The sequence below is a fragment of the Lagopus muta genome, chromosome 1 (genome assembly GCF_023343835.1).
Source record: "Lagopus muta isolate bLagMut1 chromosome 1, bLagMut1 primary, whole genome shotgun sequence".
In the NCBI taxonomy this organism is placed as follows: Eukaryota; Metazoa; Chordata; class Aves; order Galliformes; family Phasianidae; genus Lagopus; species Lagopus muta.
The window spans coordinates 15,855,170-15,878,629 of NC_064433.1; the positions used below are offsets into that span (position 1 = coordinate 15,855,170).

General features: G+C 35.2%; 1 protein-coding gene across 1 annotated transcript in view; it reads left to right on the forward strand.

Annotated features, from left to right (window-relative positions):
* TBC1D22A (TBC1 domain family member 22A) overlaps positions 1-23,460 on the forward strand; it is a 153,514-nt gene that overhangs the window by 23,950 nt on the left and 106,104 nt on the right. Inside the window, exons 5-8 of the mRNA XM_048933214.1 lie at positions 2,041-2,111; positions 6,327-6,455; positions 7,365-7,427; positions 10,978-11,092. Coding sequence (XP_048789171.1) covers positions 2,041-2,111; positions 6,327-6,455; positions 7,365-7,427; positions 10,978-11,092 — 378 coding nt within the window. The remainder of the gene's footprint in view (positions 1-2,040; positions 2,112-6,326; positions 6,456-7,364; positions 7,428-10,977; positions 11,093-23,460) is intronic.

Sequence of the window (23,460 nt, forward strand, 5' to 3'; positions counted from 1 at the left end):
AGAACCCTAACAAAACAAAACAAACAAACAAACAAAAAAAAAGCAAATAAAAAACAAAAAACAACACAAAACCCTCAAGATAAAACTTTTTGTTGAGACGTTATTGCAAAATGTTCAGTTAAATGAAGATAATGAAGCTTAGTGGGGGGAGAACATCGCCAAACAAACAAAACAGCCTGCAAAATCTGTTGTCTAGACTTCAGTTTTAGAAGCCTTGCCAGTAATGCAGTATTTCAGTTCTTTACAGAGAGAGTGGTGAGGTGCTGGAACAGGCTGCCCAGAGAGGTTGTGGATGCCCCGTCCCTGGAGGTGTTCGAGGCCCAGGTTGGATGGGGCCCTGGGCAGCCTGGTCTGGTATTAAATGGGGAGGTTGGTGGCTCTGCATGTGGCAGGGGGTTGGAGATTGATGATCCTTGAGATCCCTTGCAACCCTGGCCATTCTGTGATATTTCAGTGTTACTGATAGAAAACAGCCAAGCTGGCAAAAGGTGGTGTGACATCAGGAATAACTGCATTGACTTGAATCTTTTGTGTCTTCAATAGCTCTGGTGTATTTAAACGTTGTCAATATACTGGCTTTATTTTGTCATTGTGAAACTGAGTAGGATTTTATTTTTCCGGACATAGTTTTTGTTACAGCCTTTAGATTATAGAAGGTCAGGGAACGTTTGGACTTTTTGTGTTTGTTTTTTCCTTCCAGTGCGTATTCTTGTTCATTTTGATGCTTAAGTATAAAGGGGTACAAAAATCATTAGGGGAGCTCAGGATTTTGGGCCTCAGCCTTTAATGGGTGCTGAAGATACTTTTCTGTGGCTGTAGAATCTTCAGCTTGTTGGAAGTCAAATAAGTCACTTCACATTTGTTGTATTGTTGTTACACTTCTGATATTTGATGTTCAAGTCTTTGGTTTGCACAAGGTTTAATTTATCTTTTAGTGATGCTTGATATGCTATTCCTAAATTGTTACTTATTTTGCTGTTGTATACAATATACCTCTAAATGAAGTTTGTATTGATAGTAAAAAAAAAAAAAAAAAACAAAAAAAAAACCAACTACAACAAGAAACCAAAACACCTTGATTTGTGTGTTCTTGCTTTAACACAGTATCACCTTGTTCTCCTTGAATTTTTTCTTCTGTTATAAAGATAGAAATTTGTTACTTTAAAAACAGAACTACAGAATACACTCACTGGACAAGTTCTGATTGTAATTACTTTGTTCTGTGCTTTTTTTATTTAAAACCTTAGTTGAAGTACAGAATCTGGAAAACATATTCACTGGAACATAGATAGTGAGTTTAAAAATACAGAACTAATTGGAAAAAATATATTAAAACAAATACATAATTTTGTTATTCTGTGTTCTGTGGTGTGTTAATAATTTGAACTTGTTTTTACCCTGATTTCCTATTCCAAGTAAGAAGAGCTACTACCTGAAGTAGATACCTAAAGAATATTGTTTCATAGGGACGCTTTAAGGCATCTTTTGTCTTTACATTATCAATGATTTTTCTGTAACTTTTTTTTCCTCCACAATAAACAGATTTTACAAAAAATGTGTGAAATCTCACAGATTGCTTTAGCTGGCTGTGCTGTCTGATGAAGAGCTTTTGAGAGAGGAATGCAGCATGCAGAATGAGAACATAACGTTGAACTAAATTCCAACGTGCAAACATGAAGTATATTCTGCTTATGTAACTGTAAATCTCATTCTTAATTCGGATCTGCATGAGTTATTATGCAATAAAGCTGAATCTGTCTTGCATATTAATATATGGCAAGTATATTTAAAAGAAAAAAAAAGAAAAACAACAACTGGGCAGTAGTTCAAAAAGTTACCTCATCACACAGTGCCTGTTATCACAGTTATCCCTACGGGAAGTAATTATCCACTGTCTTATTAATTCTTTAGAATTGCCATATAATTTGATTTCATTGGACTTCATAAGAAGATATAAACAGCTTTTTGCTAATTTGAATATATCTGTGTATATTGAGAATAATTTTTTTTAGTTATCATAAAATATTTCTCTTTTAATAGAAGAATTACGGAAATTGAGTTGGTCTGGAGTTCCCAAACGAGTTCGTCCCATTGCATGGAAGCTGCTTTCAGTAAGTTTTACTTTTGTCTTCTTGTTTAGCAGTAATGGCTTTCTTCAGGAATTGCAGATATTTTTGCCTGTGTTGTAATCCGTCAGTAATACTTGAAAGCATTGTCTTGTTGCTGAACTGTAATAAAAATTCTGTTCTTTGCTCAATTATAAGATGAATTTGTCAAAGTGAAAGGAGGAGAATGAGAAGTAGTAATAAATCATGCCAGCTGTGTACTTTTATTTTCAGCCTGGCTTTCTGTGAAAGCAGGACTTATGTGATAAGTAGCCTCTTTCAACCAGATTTGAGCCAACACTGGAGACTTGAAAGACAAGTGAATTCCTACAGTTTTCTTGAAAATAGGCGTGCAGTGAGGAAGCAAAGGCTATCTGTGTCCCACAAAAGGCTTTCATCTGGCTTGACGTTACAGTAAGTACTAGACTCTCCGCAGGAAGGATTAGCTTTGTATTGAGGAAAAGCTGTGAAAGGAGCTTGGGTTTGGCTAGTTTTTTTTTTTTTTTTTTTTTTTTTTTTTTTTTTTACATTAGTTTCAGGTGAACAAATCCGAACAGCTGCGATCAGTTACTTTGTGGCATTGGATCTCCTCCTCTTGGGCTTGAGTCAATTGAGGGAACCAAGCTGCTTGAAAAGCTGATCGCTTGTTTGCTTTTGCCTTGCTGAGTGCTGGCTCAGAACCTCATCTGGGGTTCCGCATTGGAGGTGGGAGGAGTTTGGAAGTGCAGTAGCTTGGGTGCAGATTGAAATACCATGGAGCAGCAAAAAAAAACCCCACACTTGAGTGTTTTAGACAAGGCAGCATAGGGAGCTTATGGGAACCTGGGGTTTGTTGGGTTTGATGTTGCAGAAGTGAACCTTTTTATTTCACTGTTTGTGCTGTTATTTATGAAGGGCTCTGTTGCAAAAATACTGTGTATTCCTGGCAGGAATATTTCTGGTATCAGTCTTTTCAGCTGTAAAACTTGTCATGGTAAGTGGTTGTTCATGTTAGCTGTTTCTTTGTACAAGGCTGAGAGAACTTGCAAAAATGTTTGTATTAAAGAGAAGCAAAAATCTCGTGCTGTCTGCTCTCTGGAGACTGTGAAAGACACTTTATCAGCAAATCTTCATGCATTTAAGAACTCTTTAAAATTCTGAGTTATATACACAACAGTTTAACACTATTGAATTTTTCAGAGAGTAGACTTAAATAGCTTTGCTTTTTATAGAATAAATTCAGCAGGGAACGTGAAGTATTTACTTCATGTTGAGTTTGATTTCCAGTGACTGAAAGAGTCTGTCTTGCTAATGAGTTCCACTAAATTTGCAGCTTAGTTCCACCGATTCAAAATGTAGATGCAGCTTCTTAATGGCAAATATTCAGTGCTAACTGAGATTAAGTGGGCAATGTACAATATATTTTAGTTCTGCTTCTAAGTTGTCCAACATTAGACAGTTTTATTTTATTTTTTGAAATTTAGGATGTCTATTGTAAAATATTCAGTCAGAAATTTACAACTTACTCAAAACTGACTTTGAAGCCTGATGAAGCTGAGGCTGAAGGGTAGGTTAAGTTCCAAATAATAGTGTTAAAATATTTGATTAAAATATTTTTTCAAGGAGAAAGATATGAAATTCAATGTAGTGCTGAAAAGCCACTGCTGTCACGTTTACTGTTAACAGTTTGAAAATTTACATGATTTATATCTGAAGTATAGGGAAAACAAAACAAAACAACAACAAAAAAAAAACAACAAAAAAGAAAACACCAGGCATCGCATCCCTAGAGAACAAGCAGAATTGTTCAGGCCCAATGTTGTTTTGAATAGCAGCTATGGCTGCCTTTGGAGGGAATTTGATAGATAAACCCTCCACCAATTTATGCCCTGATGGTATTTTGCCATCCTTATCTACTTTTAAAAATAAAACTTAATTTTGTAAAGCGAATGGGAAACAGGATGTGTCCTACTGAAAGATGACTTCAGTCTTCAAAACAGAGTAATGGCAGAAAGTCTGCTGAGAAAATATTGGTATCCTTGGAACAATCACATTTGATCTCACAAATGAATTCTTTTCTAATGGAGCTAAGATATCCTACAGGAAAAAAAAAATCAAACTGTTGAGAATAAATGTGAAGCAGAATTCAATATTTAACTAAGTTCAGAGCACTGGGACAGGATATTAAGTGTCAGTCTGAATCTTGAGGCAAAAGTTAAGAGGATGCAATTTAAAAATAGCCAGAATCAGATGCAAGTCAGTATGTCTTAAAAGAAATGGTTTTGCTAAAGCAAGTGTGTGTTAAGCCATCTAGAATGTAATATTTGTGCTTAATTTCTTGTCATTTTATAAGAAGGAATTATAATACAGCATATTTTTAGTTATTTTAGTACAAAGATATTTACATAAGCAATTGATACTCTAGTGTGTGGGTTTTAATTTTATTGTTTTTGGCAGAACGGTGTAGAAATGGGATTTGATGTTGGATTGTTGGAGGAGAGTAATGAAATCCAGGCATTTATCCTCAGTGTGTTTGATTCTATTGTAGAATCAGAAATTGTAGCACATTACATTTACCCTAAATCCGTTTTCACTTGTCATGTTAAGGACTGAGTAAGAAAGTCATTTTGATAGCTAAATGCATAGCATCAAATTAGTTACTTGCGCTAGGGCACGTTGTTCAAGTGCAAGCATGTGCTGCAGTTCTAACATCATAGAATGGCTTGGAATGGAAGGGACCTGAAAGATCATCGCCGTTAAGCCCTGCTGTGTGAGCTGGCTGCCACCCAGCAGCTCAGGATGCCAGGCCCACCAAACGTGGCCTTGGGTGCCTCCAGGGGTGGAGCAGCCACAGCTTCTTTGTGATTCCTCTGAATGTTCTGTGATGTTATGAGGATTTGATTTATTATTATTTTTAGTAAGACAACTCTTGGTTGAAAAAAAACAAACTTGCTTCCTTTGTTTTACTGATTGCTATTAGTATGATGATGTCTGAAAACGTGAAAGGAGAATTTCTGTAATACTGGCAAGAAATAATTTACGTTGATATGAATAGCAGATATTAATCTTTTTTTCTTGGGTGGCTAGATCTCTATTAAAGCCATTTAGGTTTACAGAGATTCTTTTCCAAAGTTTATTTTTCAAGTCTGCCATGTATGTTAAATATGAATTGACTTTCTTTTTTTTGCCATATTATGTTTGAAATCAAGCTACACACGGGAAAACATTAGCCATTCTTGAATGCTGAAGAAACCTTTCAGCAGGTAGTAACATGAATAATGATCCTTCTAGTACATTCAATTTATGTAATAAGAACATTTAATAGCAGTTGTAGTTCCTTTCTTAAAATGATGACATGGTCATTTGACACTGTTTTGAAGTGGCAGTAGGTTGAGAGCCTAGAAATAGAGATCAAACTGGACAGAAGAAAATGAGAATGGATTTTTGTGGGAGGATGGGATCTTTGGTAGATTGGACATGAGCTCATTGAAGGACAATTCAGATACGTATTAACTGCATATCTGACATACAGATTCCTTAGCATGACTGTACCTTGTGGAAAGTAATGTTTATAAACTACTTTTAGGAAACAACTAAGGCAGTATGTACTAATGAGCTTTATATCCAAGAGTCCAGTTTGTGCTGAAACTTTTCATAACCTCTTTAGATGAAATGAAAACTTGAAATTATTATTTCTGTAACTGAAACAGAGAGTTAAAGTAGCTAGAATATTTGAGGCTTTTCAGTAAATACACCGTCATATCATGGTTTTAACTATAATTTAAACAAGTACATTTGTAAGTGTCATTCATACTTCAGAGCAACTCAAGTATGCATTTATTGAAAAATTGAATAAAATTCCTGAAATAAGGGCCACGTGGGGATGCAGAACTTAATGAACTCAAGTAGCTTCACATTTCTCTGAAATTGTTTTGAACTTTTTTTATTTGGAAGGCAAACGTCTTAGAATTCTTGATGAGAAACTGCTTGGAAAGATGAAAGACTTGAAATGTATTATTAAAAAAATGTTTTTTTTTTTCTGTAAGGTCTTGATTTCTGAACTTTTGTATTCAGTTACAATGATTAGAAAACTGATTTCCTGAGGTATTATTCAGACCAAAATAGGATTGCATTGTACTACATTTGTTCATTAGCTTTCCTGTTGCATATAATCAAATGCTAACTGTCCTTTTTGTGAAGCAGAGTAAGATCTTTTTCATTTCTTCTTTTTTTATTTTTCAGGGTTATCTTCCTGCAAATGTAGACCGAAGAGAAAGCACTTTACAAAGGAAACGAAAAGAGTATTTTGCATTTGTTGAACAATACTATGACTCCAGAAATGATGAGAGTCATCAAGATACCTATAGACAGGTAAAACAAATACTGAATTACCTCTTACCTACATTAGATCTGTTAAGGTGCTTGAAGAGATTGTTTTTGAAATTTGCTATTGCTTTTATTTATTTCCTTAAGCTTACTTGATAATCAACTGGTCTAATCAATTGCTTTCCTAAATTTTGGAAGCCAAATTAAGTCTTTCTCAAAATATGAAATACTTTGGTTTGTACAGTAGATTTCTTATAATGTTAGCTTTTGTCATGCCATGCTTGTGGCTATACCATTTATTCTGTTCCATTTAAGAGGAATAGAGATTTCCTCTGGCCCTCCTTCAAATGGCTGAGAAGATAGTACAGCACTGACTGTTCCTTACCAGCTCCATATTCCTGCTTAAGAAGTTGAAACTGTATGAGAAGTAATTAGCTTAAGAGTGTCCAAATTTTTTGCCTCTCCAGATAAGCAAGATAACTTCTCTTGAAGTTTTGTATTAAAATAAATGATTTGCATCACAAAGTACTAACTTGAGCAGTCAGCCTTACCTTAGACTTCCTTAGGACAGATTAAATGTGTGTGCAGTAGTCAGTTGCACATGGCTTTACACATATGTAGTAATTATGTTGTTATGCATAGTTGCACTGCGCCAAGGAGTATTGATGATATAACTACAGTTTGCAAACAATCAGCTTTGGTGTAAGGATCTTAAAATGTGAAAGAAAATAATGGTTTCCTTTTCTTTTTCTTTTCTCCCTGTTAATAGTTTAATTTAATAATGACTTAAGTATTTGGTCCTATAGCTTTGAACTAAATCCATGTTATTTCTAAAGTAATAATACAGTGGGATTATAACTAATAGTGTAAAACTGTAAGTTTGTCTATTTTTTTTGTGACTTAAAAAGTGTGCTGTTGGCTCTTTTTACAGTATTCTTGCTTCTGTCTAATTAGATTCATATAGATATCCCGCGCATGAGCCCTGAAGTTCTAAGACTTCAGCCCAAAGTAACGGAGGTAAGAATTATATCTGAATAACGTGAGTTTCAGGTGACTCTTTTAATGAATTTGAATCGCATGTATGTGTTTGGAACTAATTCATAGTGTGGTTCCTTTTTCTGTATCTGTCAAAATCCTTTAAGGTTTGGGAGCTCTTATCGTAGATTATTCTACTGAAGAAATTCTCTTATCTTTGAGTTTAGGAAAACTATTGTGAATTTGACATTTTATGGAAATAACTCATGATGAGATAGATCTTCCTTTTAAAATCAATCTGATTATTTTTATGGCAGTTGTGTAGATTGTAGGAGGGGGTTATTGGAGGGTGCCAAGCAGAATGGTAATGCTTGAGCCAGGAGCAAAACTTTTTTACAAAATCTCAGAGGGTGGTGACACAGTGGAACAGGTTGCCCAAGGAGGCTGTGGATGCCCCATCCCTGGAGGCATTCAAGGCCAGGCTGGATGTGGCTCTGGGCAGCCTGGTCTGCTGGTTGGTGACGCTGTACTTAGCAGGGGATTGAAACTTGATGATCATTGTGGTCCTTTTCAACCCAGGCCTTTCTGTGATTCTGAGTGGAGTCCCCTGAAAGAGGAGGAGAGGGTTGTTGAAGGTCTTCTCACATATAGTTTGACCAAGTCTGCTGGACTTCTCTGTTGTGAATACTTTATTTTAAAGATCAGTGACTCTAGGTGTAGGTTTAATTAATGTGAATAGTCGAAATTCAGTAGCCTATAATTTTATATATTTTCAATTCTGGTATTGTCTCTAATTGAATTAGGTTGAAATGAATGGTATATGCCTATTTCCCTGCGTTATTTGGGAGAAGTAATTTTGAGGAAACAAGATTGAAAATTACTCCATAAAATTTTCTTCACTTCTTTTATTGGTTATTTAAAGAGAAATAAAAAGCAAATTCATAGACCTTTCATGATTAAAGCTTTAGGGGTTTTGGAGTTCCTTTGGGGTGGCAAAACCCACAAGAAATTCAGAAATCTGCATTTAAGCTAATGGATTCTTCTTATGTATATGAATACAGTTCTTAATGTTATCGTGAATGAGAGTTAAAATGAAAAGAGAATAATTGATTGGTAATGACATCTCCTGAGATGTGGTGGTTCATACTAGAAAAGTAATTCCAGTTTCTGTTGCTGGCTTGGAAATCAAGAAGGAAACCTTTTGGGAAAGTGACTTTTTTTAATGAGTGCTATTTGAACACAGTGATGAACACTGTATAGAAACTTAAATCAGGCTGCCTTTAAGGTATTCAGTGCTCGTTTTTTGTGATTCAAAGCAGTAAATGAAACTTCATGAAAATGAGCAGGAAATTGAAAACACTATTTTAGTGCATATTTGTTGAATTTCTGATTAGATGCATTTGGGGATATTAAGTCTGGTATGCCAATTACTAAGTGATCCTTGCTGCTCAATAATTTACTGTTCCAAAAAAATTAATAACCCTCCCTTTACCTTAGTTTTCATATCTGGATTTTTAAAATGCTGTGAAGTCCAAGGGTATCTCAGTTTGAAGTGCAATCTGTGTGTTATCTGATTCTGAGGAAAGGGAAGGGAATGTAGGTATTGTAAATTAGAAATTGTTTGACTTAACTTGCCTTCTTGAAAAGCACTGTTTGTATCATTTCTGCCATGAGTATTTTGATAGTTATCTACTGATTCTTTTTTCCTCATTATTTATATATTTTTTAATCCCACTACGTAAGAGTTTATAGCTGAGTAATAAGATTCTTGGCTAATGAGAGCAAGGGAATATTTTTCAGAATGCACAATCGAATACCTGTTTTTCTGCCTGATCTTTTCCTCAAAACTGAAACTAGACCGAGCAAAAAAAAAAAACCCCAAAAAACAACCTGATGTCACTTCCCACTTGTGTTTTAAGTTGGATGGTTCCCAGCACGATTCTTAACTATTCTCTTACAGTCTCAATGGTTTTATTTTTCCATGTAGCTGTAATGGATCAGCTTGGGCTTTTGTTGCATTAGTTGTTGCATGATGCGTTAGGGCTTTGTTTCAGTACCCACAAAAGCTTTTCACTTCTGTTACTGTTGCCCATCTTCATTGTTCTGTGGATTTACAGCACTTTGCTCTTGTGTGTGCCAGGGAAACTAGGAGCTGGCACGTTAAGGAAAGTTGATTCTGAATGCATGTGGCAGGAGGGTGGATGTTGATGCTTGGAACTGACTTTCACAGGGAAAAGCACAAATGTGTTCCAGCTTCAGATAGCACATATGGAAGCCTGTAATGGATCTTTCAAACACCTGGATGCGAGTCAGATATGCCTAATCATTTCCCTACCTGAAAATGACTGTAAAAGAGATTGAAGACAAAGGATAAGTTTTATTTAAATCCAAACTAGAGTAATTCAATTCTGAAGCTAACAAATGCTTCAAGTGAGAAAACTTGTAAACTCTTTATTGTGTCCATTCTGGGCAGATCTCTCAAATCATTGATTTCTGGCTTTGTAGCAAACTCTACTCAGTCTCCTCTGAGAGACTCCTCCCCCTACAAATTCTCTTCCTTTTTATTAGTACTGCAGCCTGCTATTAAAACTGATGTAGTCCTTTTGCTTGGTGACCTCTCATGGCTCTGCTCTGCTTCCCTGCCTGTCTGCACCCTTTTTTTTTTTTTTTTTTTTTTTTTTTAATCACATCTTCTTTGTGAAGAGCAAACTTTCTCTTTGTTTGACAAGGTTGTCCTTAATTGAGTACTGATAATTAGGGCAGAGCATGTTGTGGCTTCCACAGTGCTGCTCATGTGCGGCCTTCCGAAGCAATGTACTGTTTTCAGAAGTGAGCAGTCAGGAGGAGATTCTGTCTGTCACAGACCTAAGTTACTTTGGCCGTAAATTCTATGATTGCCCTGCTTCGTGTTCTTCTCATGCTGTCCATCCTATAGTCAGATTGTGTATGCTGTAGCCATTGGAGCTTTTCCTAAGAAATGTGGTTCAAGGAATTCAGGAGCTGATATTTATGTGATAAAGTGTTGTCTTATTTCTACATTTCATGATTATTTTTTTGTCTGATGTTTTATTAACTCGTATTTGTGCTTCTGAAGTCTAAAACTCAGTGCTGCAGTGTTAAGCAAGCATAGCTATTAAGGACTTTATTTTTTGGCATGTTATTAAAAAATTCTAATTATATTAAATACTTCTTTCTGTTACTTAACAAGTAGGTTATTACATTGAGAAAATACTTGTTTCAAAGGGATATATGATCATGAAAGCATGATTTAATATTTCTGTGTAATGAAGAGGAATTTTGTATCACTGGAAAAGCTCCAGTGAGTAATTGCTGCTCTGCTGTAACTGAATTACATGCAAGTCTGGTTTTAACATGTACTAATACCCTGAAAATGCTTTTTTAAAAAGTAACTTAGAGACATAATTAACGTTGGCAGTTAATTATGAACATAATTGTTGATGTGTGCTTTTATATATGTTATTATACTTGTAACTATGTGACATCAGGTCTGTTGTGAACTTTTCAAGTGTCTTGTTTAAAATGTGCTCACCACATAGTAAATTATCTGAGAGTTTCTTTAACTCTTTTTCAGATCTTTGAAAGAATTTTGTTTATCTGGGCTATCCGGCACCCAGCCAGTGGATACGTTCAGGGCATAAATGATCTCGTTACTCCTTTTTTCGTAGTCTTCGTTTGTGAATATATAGGTAAGATTTATCATCATACTGAATTATGAGTTGGAACTGGTTTTTGGAACAGCGCATTTGTCTTAGTATGAATAACATTTTGGAATAGTTAATCAAGGCATAATTAGAGACGTGCATTTTATTGTAAGTATTTTTGTTACAAATCTGTATGGGTCTTTTAAATATGTACTGAGAAGTGATCAGATTTTGTGTGAATACTCAGTGGAGTTCAGGATTCTTTCAGGTATTTGTCAAAAAAAAAAAAAAAAAACAACACCTCAAAACCAACAACAAACCACACCTCCTAAAAAGCTAACCAACTAATAAAAAGCACTGTAGGCAGAAGAGTTGTCTTTTGTCAGATCTGGAAGTTGGCAAAAGGACAGTCCAGCATTGCTGTCATCTTTATTTCTTAACTACAGAGCTGCCCCATTTCCTTTTCTCTTGATCTTTTCTTTTTCTGTGATGGTTTAATTCTCTGTTTCTCTCTAATTCGTATGTATCCAACCCACTGGCTTCATGTTTTTGTTGCTCTCTATTTTTGTTTTAATGAAAGATATTATAAATACATTTGCTTTACTTATACATTAGCTATATTTTTTTTTATATGCTGCTCAAGACAATTTCTCTTCACTCAATGTAGCCTGGGCAAGCCAAAAAGTTGGATGCCCCTCTTCTGATTCATATGTTTTTGTAACAGTTTTAAATTTGACATATTGAATAATCTGATGTGGAGGAAAGAAACCCCCCCCCCCAAAACATTTCCCTTGCTTCCTCCATCTGGTCCTTTGCAAAAAACCAACCCCCCCCCCAAAAAAAAACACACACACACACAAAAAAACAACCAACCAAAAAACAACCCAACCAACAAAAAAAAAAACTTGTCAAACCAGGAAAACTTATTGAGTGGCAGGGAAATGAAACTAGAGAACCTAATGAAGTGGATCTGTGGCTGAAGGAGTGGCAAACTGGACCTGGAGGTTGAAAATTAAGGCAGCAGTAATGAAATTTCGTTATTTAAGAACTCCACTTTTGTAAGATTAAGAGCACTGATACCAATGGTAGCATAAACAGTTGTATTTTTGTTGAATGTATGGCTGTATATGTAATTATGCTTTTTTCAGATTTGTTACGTAGGAAACCAATTAAATGCTCATCTCTAGCACGTTATTCATGTCTTACTCTATGGATTAGTATTTAAGTCTTTATGAACATTAAACTTGCTGTTGATCATTAGCAGTAATTCAGTTGGCATTTCAGAATAGTTTGTTAGCAATTTGCATATTCCAACACATATAAAAGGTAAGGTTCAATAGTATAAAAAAAAAAAAATTAAGCCAGCTTGAATTAAAACTGCTTTCCTTCTGTTTCTATTTGTCATACACACATACCATATCAGTGCTTATATATAAATGAGCAACATGTTGTCTTGCTACTTCAGTGAGAATCTGTGCAGTGGATTCTCCGTCTTCTGCCCTCTGTCCACAAGGTACTCATTGGTGTCTTAATCCAGATGGATTAGATTTAATGAAGGACAGTTTATCCTTGAGTGGATGAAAGACTACTCATTTACTCATTTGCATGGCAACACCTCTCGCATTGTTCGTTTCTTCTTTCATAGGGGGACATTTCATTGCTAAGCAACTAATGAGAACTACTGCTGCTTATTCCCTAATCATCTCTTAAGCAGGGTAGGGGCCCACTCCTGAGAGTAGTTGCAGTTTCTGCCTTTTCCTCCCTCATTTGACAGAAAATGGAAACGTTCTTAATGATCCTAGAACAGTAGGATCTCCAGTAGACTTTGGGGTTGCTAATTGAAATAAGAAGCTCAAATGAGATGTGATTAGAGAATTGATATTCTGTGTTAAATAGACCATTTAATTAATATAGTAAATAAATTTGTCTTTACCACCAACTTACATTTGGAGACCCTGGTGATTGTAAATGTATTTGCCAGCTTGTCAGTATATTCATATAACACAGTATTGCTGTATCAGGACGTTTGCACTGAAGGAAGACAGAATTTAAAAGCTAACAATTGTTAAAGATGAATGCTTCTGAAAAGGTGTGAATCTCAGGAAGCTGTATTCTGAAAGCTCAATTGAAAGGTCGTATCTGTGTAGAGAGAACAATACTGAATTGAACTATTTTCTTGAATGTGTAAGTGGTCGTGCCTAAATGCTAAGAGCACTTATTTCCTTCAGTGACATACAAAGAGATTCTAAGATTTGTCTTTGAAAAACCTTTTCTTTTGAGTCTTTCAAACATAACCAAGTTGTACTGAGTAATCCATTCAAGTTAGAATGAGTAAGAGTGTGGATTTTACTTAAACTTGAAATACAGACATAAAATTTATGAAGTACCTAAAAAACCTTGTGGTTTGTAGTAAAATTTTAGAAGTATTCAAAACTCTGAGCATGAATTGTTTAATTTAGATACAAAAGATGCAGCATTGTATTTATATCTAGCAAAATGATTAGCTGTTAATGTATTTAATATTTACTTTTGATTTTTCTTTTGTTGTAATTTTGGGCTCTGATTTTTAAGTGAGTGTTGGTATGTACCTTAAATTGCTTTATTTATTGCTTTACTTTGTTGTTTTTGTCGCAGTTTTACTGAAACATCTGTGTTGCACTTCTGAGTCATGATTCATCCTGTTGAAATTAATAATAAAGCCTTTTATTTTGGGTTTCTTCTGTAACAGGAAAAAAAGACAAAAGAGATTCCAAAGGTTTATTAAAGATTAACTGAAGTTATTATTATTAATAATGCCATTAAAACAAGTCTTTGCTGATTAGGTTATTTCACAGTATATCCTGTTTAGTCAACTATTTTGTTGAGATAAAAACCCTGCTTGTTTTATCTTTGTGACAAATATATGAGAGACATTAATCCTTCATCTCACATCACAGCTGTGCTCTGCTACAGATGTGCAAGCCTCTATTGGAAGTGCCACTGAAGAACTTTTGAAGATTGAAATAGCATGTTTAGAAGCGATAACTTACTCGCATAGTAGCATATTTCTCATTTGAATCTGAATGCCAAAAAATAGATTCATTGATCTTTTTATAAGGATTGAAGTCAGATATTTTTATGGATAAACTTCAGCGTGTGGTTTCTCACTTTTAGAGTAGGTTCAGTGACTGAATGTAGGAATTGAATATTTTAAATGCTGAGAGTATTCCTACACTGCTGGAAAGGTTGCAAGTATGATGAAAGAGTAACTTGGTAATGTCTCATTAGTTCTCCACTCTGCAATAAAAGCAGAATATTGTATCATTTTCAGCAAGATAAAACTGGTGTCAAACCAAGCCAAGAGAGGCACAACTGCAGATACAGAATGTTTTAAAGAAGAATGGTAGTCTTGCTGGCTCCTGCTGGAATATGATAGGCTTAAGATTTCTGGCATAAATTAGGAGAAGAATGAATTTAAATATTAGGATTTTTTTAACAACAAGATTTTGTGTTGATCTAATGTTTGTTTGTTTGATTTTTCCATTGAGAAGTGCTAATAGTTTGTGTGCTTATTCTGCTATGATATAGCAGTTTCTTTGGGATTTCCAGCATTGGTGGTATGGGAAAACTACTTCATGTCAATCCTAACCTCTTATATGACATAGCACTCATATATTCTCTGATTTTAGGATTAATGCTAATTAATTTCATGGTAAATTTTTTACGTCAAACTGAATCCTGTCCATTTGGATACAAATCTAGAGGCTTTTTTTGTTATTGTGTTAAGATTCATTATCTGACTGCTCCCTGTTCACTGACACAATGTGAACAAAGAAATTTTACACTGGATTGGATTTTCTGTTTCAAGCTGCCAAACACTGTTCTCTTTATACAATTCTGTGTTATTTGGAGTTCCTGTTGATCTGTTGTTTCTGAATTTTGCAGTTCTGCATGGTAGCTTTTGATTTCTTACTCATGGAGTCAGCTATGTTCTGTTGCATTTCATATTTCAGTACTACCTGTGCATTTCAGTAGTTCACTGGGCCTCGTGTACACCTAGAACCACACGGAGGACCTGAATTTACTCCCATCCACAGAGGAAAAAGATCAGGGGGATCACCATCATAAGGACACATCTCAGGCCATTGCTAAATGGGGTAGCTATATAAAATTACTTTCCAACAGCTAACAGTGTTGGATCAAGGAAATCAGGAGTTAACAGCAAGTCAAGGGCAGAAAATGAACACTATTGTGGCACTTCATCATTTTATATCAGATAAAGAGCATCAAGAAAAATGAGGCTGCTGAAGACTGGAATGATGCTCAAGATCTTGCCTACAATTTTCTCGCAATAAAGGAGCTTAGGACGATTTGAAGATGCTCATGAGAACTCGTGAACTGGAAACTTTGAAAACAGCAGTCTTACCCCTGTAAGTATTTTTCTTGTAATCTTAAATCTTACACGTGGTTTGGTACCTGTGTTTTTATAAATCGCTACTGCCATATGACTTCATGGAGTAATTTTTTCTGGCCCAGATTGTAATGGGATCGGAAAGGGATTTAGTTAGAGTATCATTACTGTGTGAACATACAGGTTGGTTGATCCTGTAAAAGCCATCATCCATCTGCCTGTATGCCCTTCACTTTTATTTCCATTCCCTCTCATATAGTATGGGAAAACTTCCTGTTTTTACCACAAGCATTCATACTGATTATCACCTTCTTTCACTCTTTTTTAGCATATCTGCAGAAAATAAATTTTAAAACATCCTGGTTTTTTTCCACAGTTCATTGAGTGCTGTATCTAAAATTACAATTTTCATAATATGATTGAAGTAATGTTTCAGAGCATTGCATCATGGCTGAATCTGAGGTAATTCCTCAGTATTTATTTATAGAATAAGAAAAAAAAAGTAAATTTCCTACATACATTCTTTCCAGAAAGAAGAGTTATAATTTTTATGTAGTAAATAAATCTGTTTAGAAGGTATGTAAAATTGAATTTCTGACTGATGAGATGGTAAGCCATAAATCAAATGGTATTACTGCATGACTCCAGATAGCTGTTAGAAGATTTTGCCAATTCTTTTTAATATGCATTCATTGTTTTCCTTACAAGACCAAGCTGAAACATTGCCTGCTGCTATATGTAATGTCAGGCCGTTGAACTTCCTTTATAGAAAACTGGGCCTTTCTTATTTGATTCTACCAATTTACTGGTTATTGGAGAGTTGTGCGTTGGGATTTGAGATGATAAAATGGAAAAGATGAAATGTATTTGTCGTTGCTCTGTGAACTACAGACCTATAACTGGATTAATGGAATGCTTCCTCCTTACAGGCCCTTCGTGAGGTTGGAGGCGGGCGGAATCATTCTTACTCTCGTAGCCTTTATTGGAAAGAAATACTTCCCAGAACAGAGCTCCCAGGAACGCGACGAGTTTCTTCTGTGTGAGAAATTAAAATTAATGCATTTGTGATTTCCGAATTCACCAGAACTTTTCTGAAAGTATGCTGTTTAACGAGCTCACAGTGTTACAGTGCTTTTTTTCGTTGTTTGAATAAATGTGTTTTTGAACAATACTGCACTGAAGTGCTTTATTTATGTATTTAATCAAAACTTCTATGAAATTTATAAAGCTATGATTCATGAAACTTTTACAAACTGAATTTGCATAAAGGCACTGGTGTGAAGCATAAATGACATCTTGACATTTTATTGCTAGTTGAAAGTATTAAGTAAATATTTCCCTACTTTTTCTCATTGTAAAACTTTGGTGAAAAACTATAAAACCATTGCAAATATTTAAATAGCTCTTTAATCATGTAAAAACTCAATGCACAAGTTCCATTTAATCATTTTAAATTTTCTATCCTTAATGCAAATCACCAGTAATGTAGTTTCCACGTACAAAAGTACATTTTAGTGCTGCTTCCTAATAATTTCTATGACATTTTATAGTTATATTCATGACACTAAATGAAATTGACTGAAACTCTCATAAACACGAACAGTCATCTTTGAAATACTCAATATCTGAATGAAATGTTATATATGATTAAGGGGATGGGAGGATGGCGGCAGCAAAGAGTGAAGAAAGCTGACACAAAACTATTTTAAATTCAAGTCCTAGAAATACTGACAGCCCAATTTCTATGGAGTCTCCTCCTTGGAGATTTCTAGTAGCCACCTGGCTGCTGTGGTCCTCAGCATCCTGCAATGGGTGTCCCTGCTTGAGCAGGGGTTGATCCAGATGGCATCCAGAGGTTTCTTCCTCTCGGCCATTCTGTGATTCTGTAATTCTATCTTCTGTGTAAGCTCAGAAAGCATCAAATGGTTGCCTCTGTAAAAATCAGCAGCATGGTCAGCTCAGTGAGGTGAAACTTTGGAGTTACCTCTTAACTTCTGGTGCCTTCACATAATACAAAACTTACTATATGCGTACTTGCTATGTAATATAATATATATATTTATAAAATTGTCATGTGACATATTTTATAAAATTAATCTAAACTTACTTGCAGGAAAATGTTGTTCACTTTATCAATTATTAGGAATGTTTTTCCTGACTCTCACCCTGTTTACGTGCTGATGTACTGTCCAGAGAATGATTTTTCAGTGTGGTGCAAGTAGGTGATGAGAGAAAGGCTTGTGAATAAAATAAACTAGATTTGAATGTTTTTGTATGATGTCATCACCTCCTTGCTTTGTACCGTGGTGAAGTTTGACAAATAAACAGAGATGTGTTTGTGGGGCTGAGGACTTGATGCTTACATACCACTCTACTGCCGGCGCTGTGTGACAGCATTGAGTTGATTACAGTGGGAAAGCAGCTGGAAATGTTTGGGTGCTGTAATCCTAATGGTGTTCCATACCTTGCTAAGAAGCCTTTCTGGAGCTAAGTAATATTTGTTCCTGTCTCTTGTAGTTTGGCTTGTTCTGCTTAATTTAGGAGCTTCCTTGAGACCCTTCTCTTCCTTACATAATTTATTTCATGCTATCTATCAGAGTTCTCAGTTGGAATTCAGCCATTCCTTTTGTTTGGAGCATACTAATGGCCCCATTAGTCACTGCAGTTCTTAGACTAGATGTTTATGGTCCTGTTAGAATTCATCCTTGTGAAGAACCAGTCTATTCTGAGAAGTTACTTTTAAATACATGCATATCCTACTGTGATTCAGAATTTATTTTTCTCACTCATCTGTTTAAATTTCTCTGAGGTGTTGTAATGAAAAAAAATAAAGCAACCATGAAGTTTTCTTCAGGAAAACTACATTGCATCAAAGGAGATTTAAAAAATATATATATATTGTATGTATATATAGAGAGAGTGTGTTAAATTTTTTCAATCTGTAAAGACTTTAGCTCTCTTTTGGCAATTGGCTAGGTTATATCTTTAAATTGTTCATCTGTTTTTATGCATGTCTCACTCAAGAAAAATAAACCATATGTGGCATTGAGAAATTTTCTTATTGGAATATAATACAATTTTTCAGGCCTAATTTGGCAAAGAAATCTTACTAATTTATGTTCTTCTGTTTAATGTTACCAAGTAGGAGAATCTGTGTGAAAACTAATAGAATTATTTGAATTATTTGTCAGCTAGCAATGTGTGCAAATTGAGTGGCCCTGCACAGTGAGCATTTCATTCTGGCATAGAGTTTCAGGTAAGGACTTTTTTTCATACAGGTGTACTCAGAAGTACAGTTGGGATTCTTACCCAGCTACGCACTTCATGTGTGTCTTGAAAGAAATAAAGTTTATCCTCTAGCATCTTTCCCTAGGTGTTTTTTTTTTTTAACCTATTGCAAGTCAATGATGGCATTTGCTACCAAATATGAGTGAATCTGTCTGCATAACCTCTCTGAATCTATTTCAATCAAAATGAGATGACTTATCTACTTAATTAATAGAATATTAGCTAGTTGTACCAAATCAATTAGAGCTGCTGCTATTTCTTAGGAGCGTAGTAACCTTCAGAGGGAACTGTGTGAACTCTACTGAACGATACGTGCTGTAAAATTCATCTTCCAGACCTCACTTGCTATTTCAAGAGGTTAATGTACCCTGCTTTCATTTCATTGCTCTTTAAAGTTAACAGAGGAGCTGCATATTTGGATAATTCCAAATCAAGTTTAGTTGGACTGAAATGTGTTTCTTTTCATACGCTTTGATCACTGAGCTCATCTGGGCTAGCTGTTGTCAAAATAGGTAGTTTTACTTGCTCTTTTCCAGTCCCAAACATGCATTCCTGTTGCCCTTCTTCGGTCACTATTGGTTTTTCTTTAACACAGTTCAGCTAAGCTGGCAGGAAGCTAGCCCCATAATAAAATGAATAATTTAAACTCAGAGATCGAAGATGAATATCAGTGCTGGTTTATGAATGTTAAGGAGGAAGAGAATAGCAAGATCTCTTGCTTAATGCCAGCTAACTTTAGGTTGCTTTAACTTTTTCAGAAGCTGTGCCCCTGTAATAAATATTTGTGAATTCTGCTTATTTTTCACTTAACAAGTTGGAAAGAATTCTTAAAAACATTTCAACGTGCAGGCTATGGTAGGGTAACCTGCATTTCTAATATACTTCCTTTCTATCACTGTCTTTAATGGTCTCTGTTGTTATTACAATAGACTATTCTCTTTTTACGAAATGAATCCTTCTCATAGACTGTTTCAATTTTGTTTTCACTCTCTTAAGTATACCATCAGATTTCCAAGCTAATTAACAGCTCATGAGAAATGGTGGATGCCTACATCCACCTACAAAAAAGTCTGTCTACATAACAGACTTTTTGGAGAAAAATTTGAGTGAACAAGTTTTTGCTATTAATTAGGAGAACAGAGTGCTATGAATATAATTTGTTTGAGTTATCAGTTTCAACTTCAAGGTAATTGTAAAAAATAAAGAAATGTGCACATATTCTTCATCCGGATTCCCTTGAAGGTCTTCTGTAAGTCTGTATCTTTGACTGTTCTGAACATACACAGGTTTCTCTTTTGGAGCTACTTGAATTGAGAAAGATTTACATATGACCTTGCTGTTTGAGATCCCGAAGTCACATTTGTACCCTAAGATCTTCCTGCTTGAGGCTTCAACTCTGTTAGGTCTGTATTTCTGGGCAAAATGAACACAGGTCTATGTTTTTGAAAGCAGCCTGAGCTTTGTGTTCCTTCTTTGCTTCACTTGCCGCATGTAAAATTATTTTTTACCATTACTTTTGATGTTTTTCATGTGAACTAAATTTTTTGACAGTAGTTTTGTATTATTTCTATTTATCTTTGTGAGCAAAGTGTTTGAAGTCTCAGTGCAGTGAATTAATGAAGAAAACTCCAGTCAACTTCATAATCTTCATTAAAACAAAAATCAAGTTCTTGAAAATCTATTTGCTTAACCAGTCAGTTCTCATGAACTGCACATGCTGAATATTGTGAATGAAGTGTAATAAAATATCCTCTTTAGTATTTTTAGTTAATGAAATATGCTAGTAATAGTGCTGAGCATTCAGCTTGTAAGAGTGTTATAGCTGAGAAGTGATGTGTTCTCTTAACCTCACTCTTTGCTGGGGTAAAATCAACTCATTTTAAATAAAAATTTTATTCAGCTGCCTTTTAAAAGACGCCTCACCATCTGAAGTTGAATAAGCTAATTTAAGTTAGATTTCTCTGGCTGTGGTTAACAGCCGCTGTCAAAAGTGAAAAAAAGAAGGCATTAAAATTATCCTAATAAGTATATCTAACTACTGAATTGCCCGTTATTTTTAGTTCCTTGCCTGTGAGAAAATTAATGTTTTGATAATGGTATTCATTGCTCATAGCATCATGTGAATTTTGGTTAAAGAAGAAAAAATCTGCACTTTTAAGGTACCTTAATCTTTTAGACGTTTCTTAAGCTTTTAAATTGTCTTCAAAGAAAATAAATTGCATGTAGCCAATAACGATAATATAAGGGATGTGATAGAGAAGTTTGACAAAATGGGAAGTGGTAGATTTGTATCAACAATGTATTAGAAGCTGATCAGGTATTTAAATGAGGAAACACGAATAACTTGTTTTGAGTATTGCTCCACAAGAAAACTGTGTTATATTAAAGAGAAAAATTTGCTGCCTTTGGGAGGAGAGGAGAAAGTGCTTCTAAATAAAAAAGGATTTAAAACGCCACCTTTCTTTTTCTTTGTTTTTGCAAACGTCAGCATTATTTTCGTAGGGTGTTGAATAAGTGAGGCCTTCCCTGTAATCAAGAAGAAAGTATCTGTGTCATTTAGATTTGTAATTTTAGTAAATGTTCTTCCTTTGTCAGAGTGGCAAAGTACCGTGTAGGAGTGCTCTGAACCCCAGAGCTGTCCCTTTAGCCTACCCGAGTAATTATTTCCAATCTGTGATATTTTTACCTATACTATGCTGCAGTGTTTTCATTGACAGTGTAGTAAGCAACAGTCGTTTAAACTTTGCTCTGATGACAAGCTTTTAAAAAAAAATGTCCAAAGGGGTTAAGGAAGTCTAGATATGGAGATAAGTGTTAGAGCAACTACTAGAAAAGCAAACAGCATCTCAAGGATTGAATTAAGGGTCAAAACAAAGGATTTATCAGACTTATGATTTCTGTTCACTGGTAATAACTACTTCCAGGTACCACTATTTGAATTCCTTCTACTCACCTTGAAGATACTGCCATACAACTGCTTTTCTTGTTAAATAGAAAATTAAATGAAAACTTGTAATCTTTTTCTTTGTTGGCATGATATAGTAGTTGCGAAATTGCTGTCATTTTATATAAATTTTGTTGGATCAACCCGGAGAGGTTGTGGATGCCCCATCCCTGGAGTTGTTCAAGGCCAGGTTGGATGGGTGCCTGGGCAGCCTGGTCTAGTATTAAATGGGCAGGTTGATGGCCCTGCCTGTGGTTGGGAGGTTGGAGCTTGATGATCATTGAAGTCCCTTCCAACCTGGGCCATTTTGTGATTCTGTGATCATTTATGTCTGTGGGCATAAGATGACTTTTACCTTCTTAGCCTTCCAAACGTATTCTCATGTTCTGATGCAGAAATCTCATATAGCTGCTAGGTCAAAAATGACTGGATTAGATTTTCTTATACTTTCACTTCCTAGTATCTAGCTGTGTAGACTCTTCGCTTAAATGTTTCTTTTGGAAAAACTTTATTTACCCAGCCCTACGGAAAGAATGAGAGGAACTTTTTACTGTACTACTATTTTTTACTATGAGATGTGTTGAACAAATCCTGAAATTAGTAAGAAATTTTGCAGCAGGACTTGATGATCTTTAGGGCCTTTTCCAACCTGTGTAATTCTATTATTCTATGGCTTTCTAACGTCAGATGGGTTTCATCCAAGATTTCTAACCAACTGAAATCAATGGTTCTACAATAGGATTTTTGTGACTGTAAACTTATCCGTAATCAATAAGTTGATCTGGGGCCATACGCGTTCATCCTGCAAAACCTCACCTTGTGCTGTTCTTTTGCTGGCTGTGTTTTCAGTTCACTGTGGGTTTTGTCCACAACTTGGTGTGATACTTTCTGTATTTCACCAGAGGAAGTATTTCATTAATTTAATTTTGTACCGTGTTCAAATGCATCATAAATATTCTGAGGTACCATAATACTGTTTTGTTGACTCATAAACAGAATCACTTTTTGATCAAAAGTTTTATCTGCTGTCTGTGCTTTTTTCACATCATTTCACTACTATCAGGGATTTCCATTCTCTTCAGTATAGCTTATGAGTTCATAACCATTTCTCTGTTGTTTATATTATTTCCTTACTTAGTATTTAAAGAGATGTTTAATTTTCTTCACATGCAGATCAACTTTTGCTTGTGTTCTACTTTAAGCCTTCATACCTGAGTCACTTGTCTGTATTTTCTTCTGGCCTATCTCCGTACTTTATCTTATTTTAACTATTGTTATACATTTTCACATGAAAATCAAAACAACCACAAAATTTTGTCATTAGCAATCAGAATGAGTTGTAACTGGCTGGCTGTATTAATTTTAAATTTTTGAGATTTTCAGCTAGTTCTGAGATTTGTCTGTTAAAACAGTCTAGTTGTGTATTATTGAGTTGTCTATGTCTAGCTTTGTTGTGGTTTTAAGGTACTCTAAAGAGGCGTTATGGAAAAAGGAATATTTTTCCCCACGTGTATATTATATTGGTGTGTGTGTATTTGTATGTCTACATGTAGGTCCCTCCAAATGTACTGCTTCCTATTTATTTCCATGGAAACAGCAACAAAGAGCACAATAACACTATTTGATAGAGCAAATTCTTGGCTACAAGACTATCTTTTTCATTATAGTCATCACAATTAGCTATGCATTTTCGCCAGTGGTGAATGAGAGTCTGTGTGCTGTGCTCATAAAAATCTATATGGCCATATGGAATGCTGTCACCACTGCTGAAATGCAGCACCCACTGCCTCG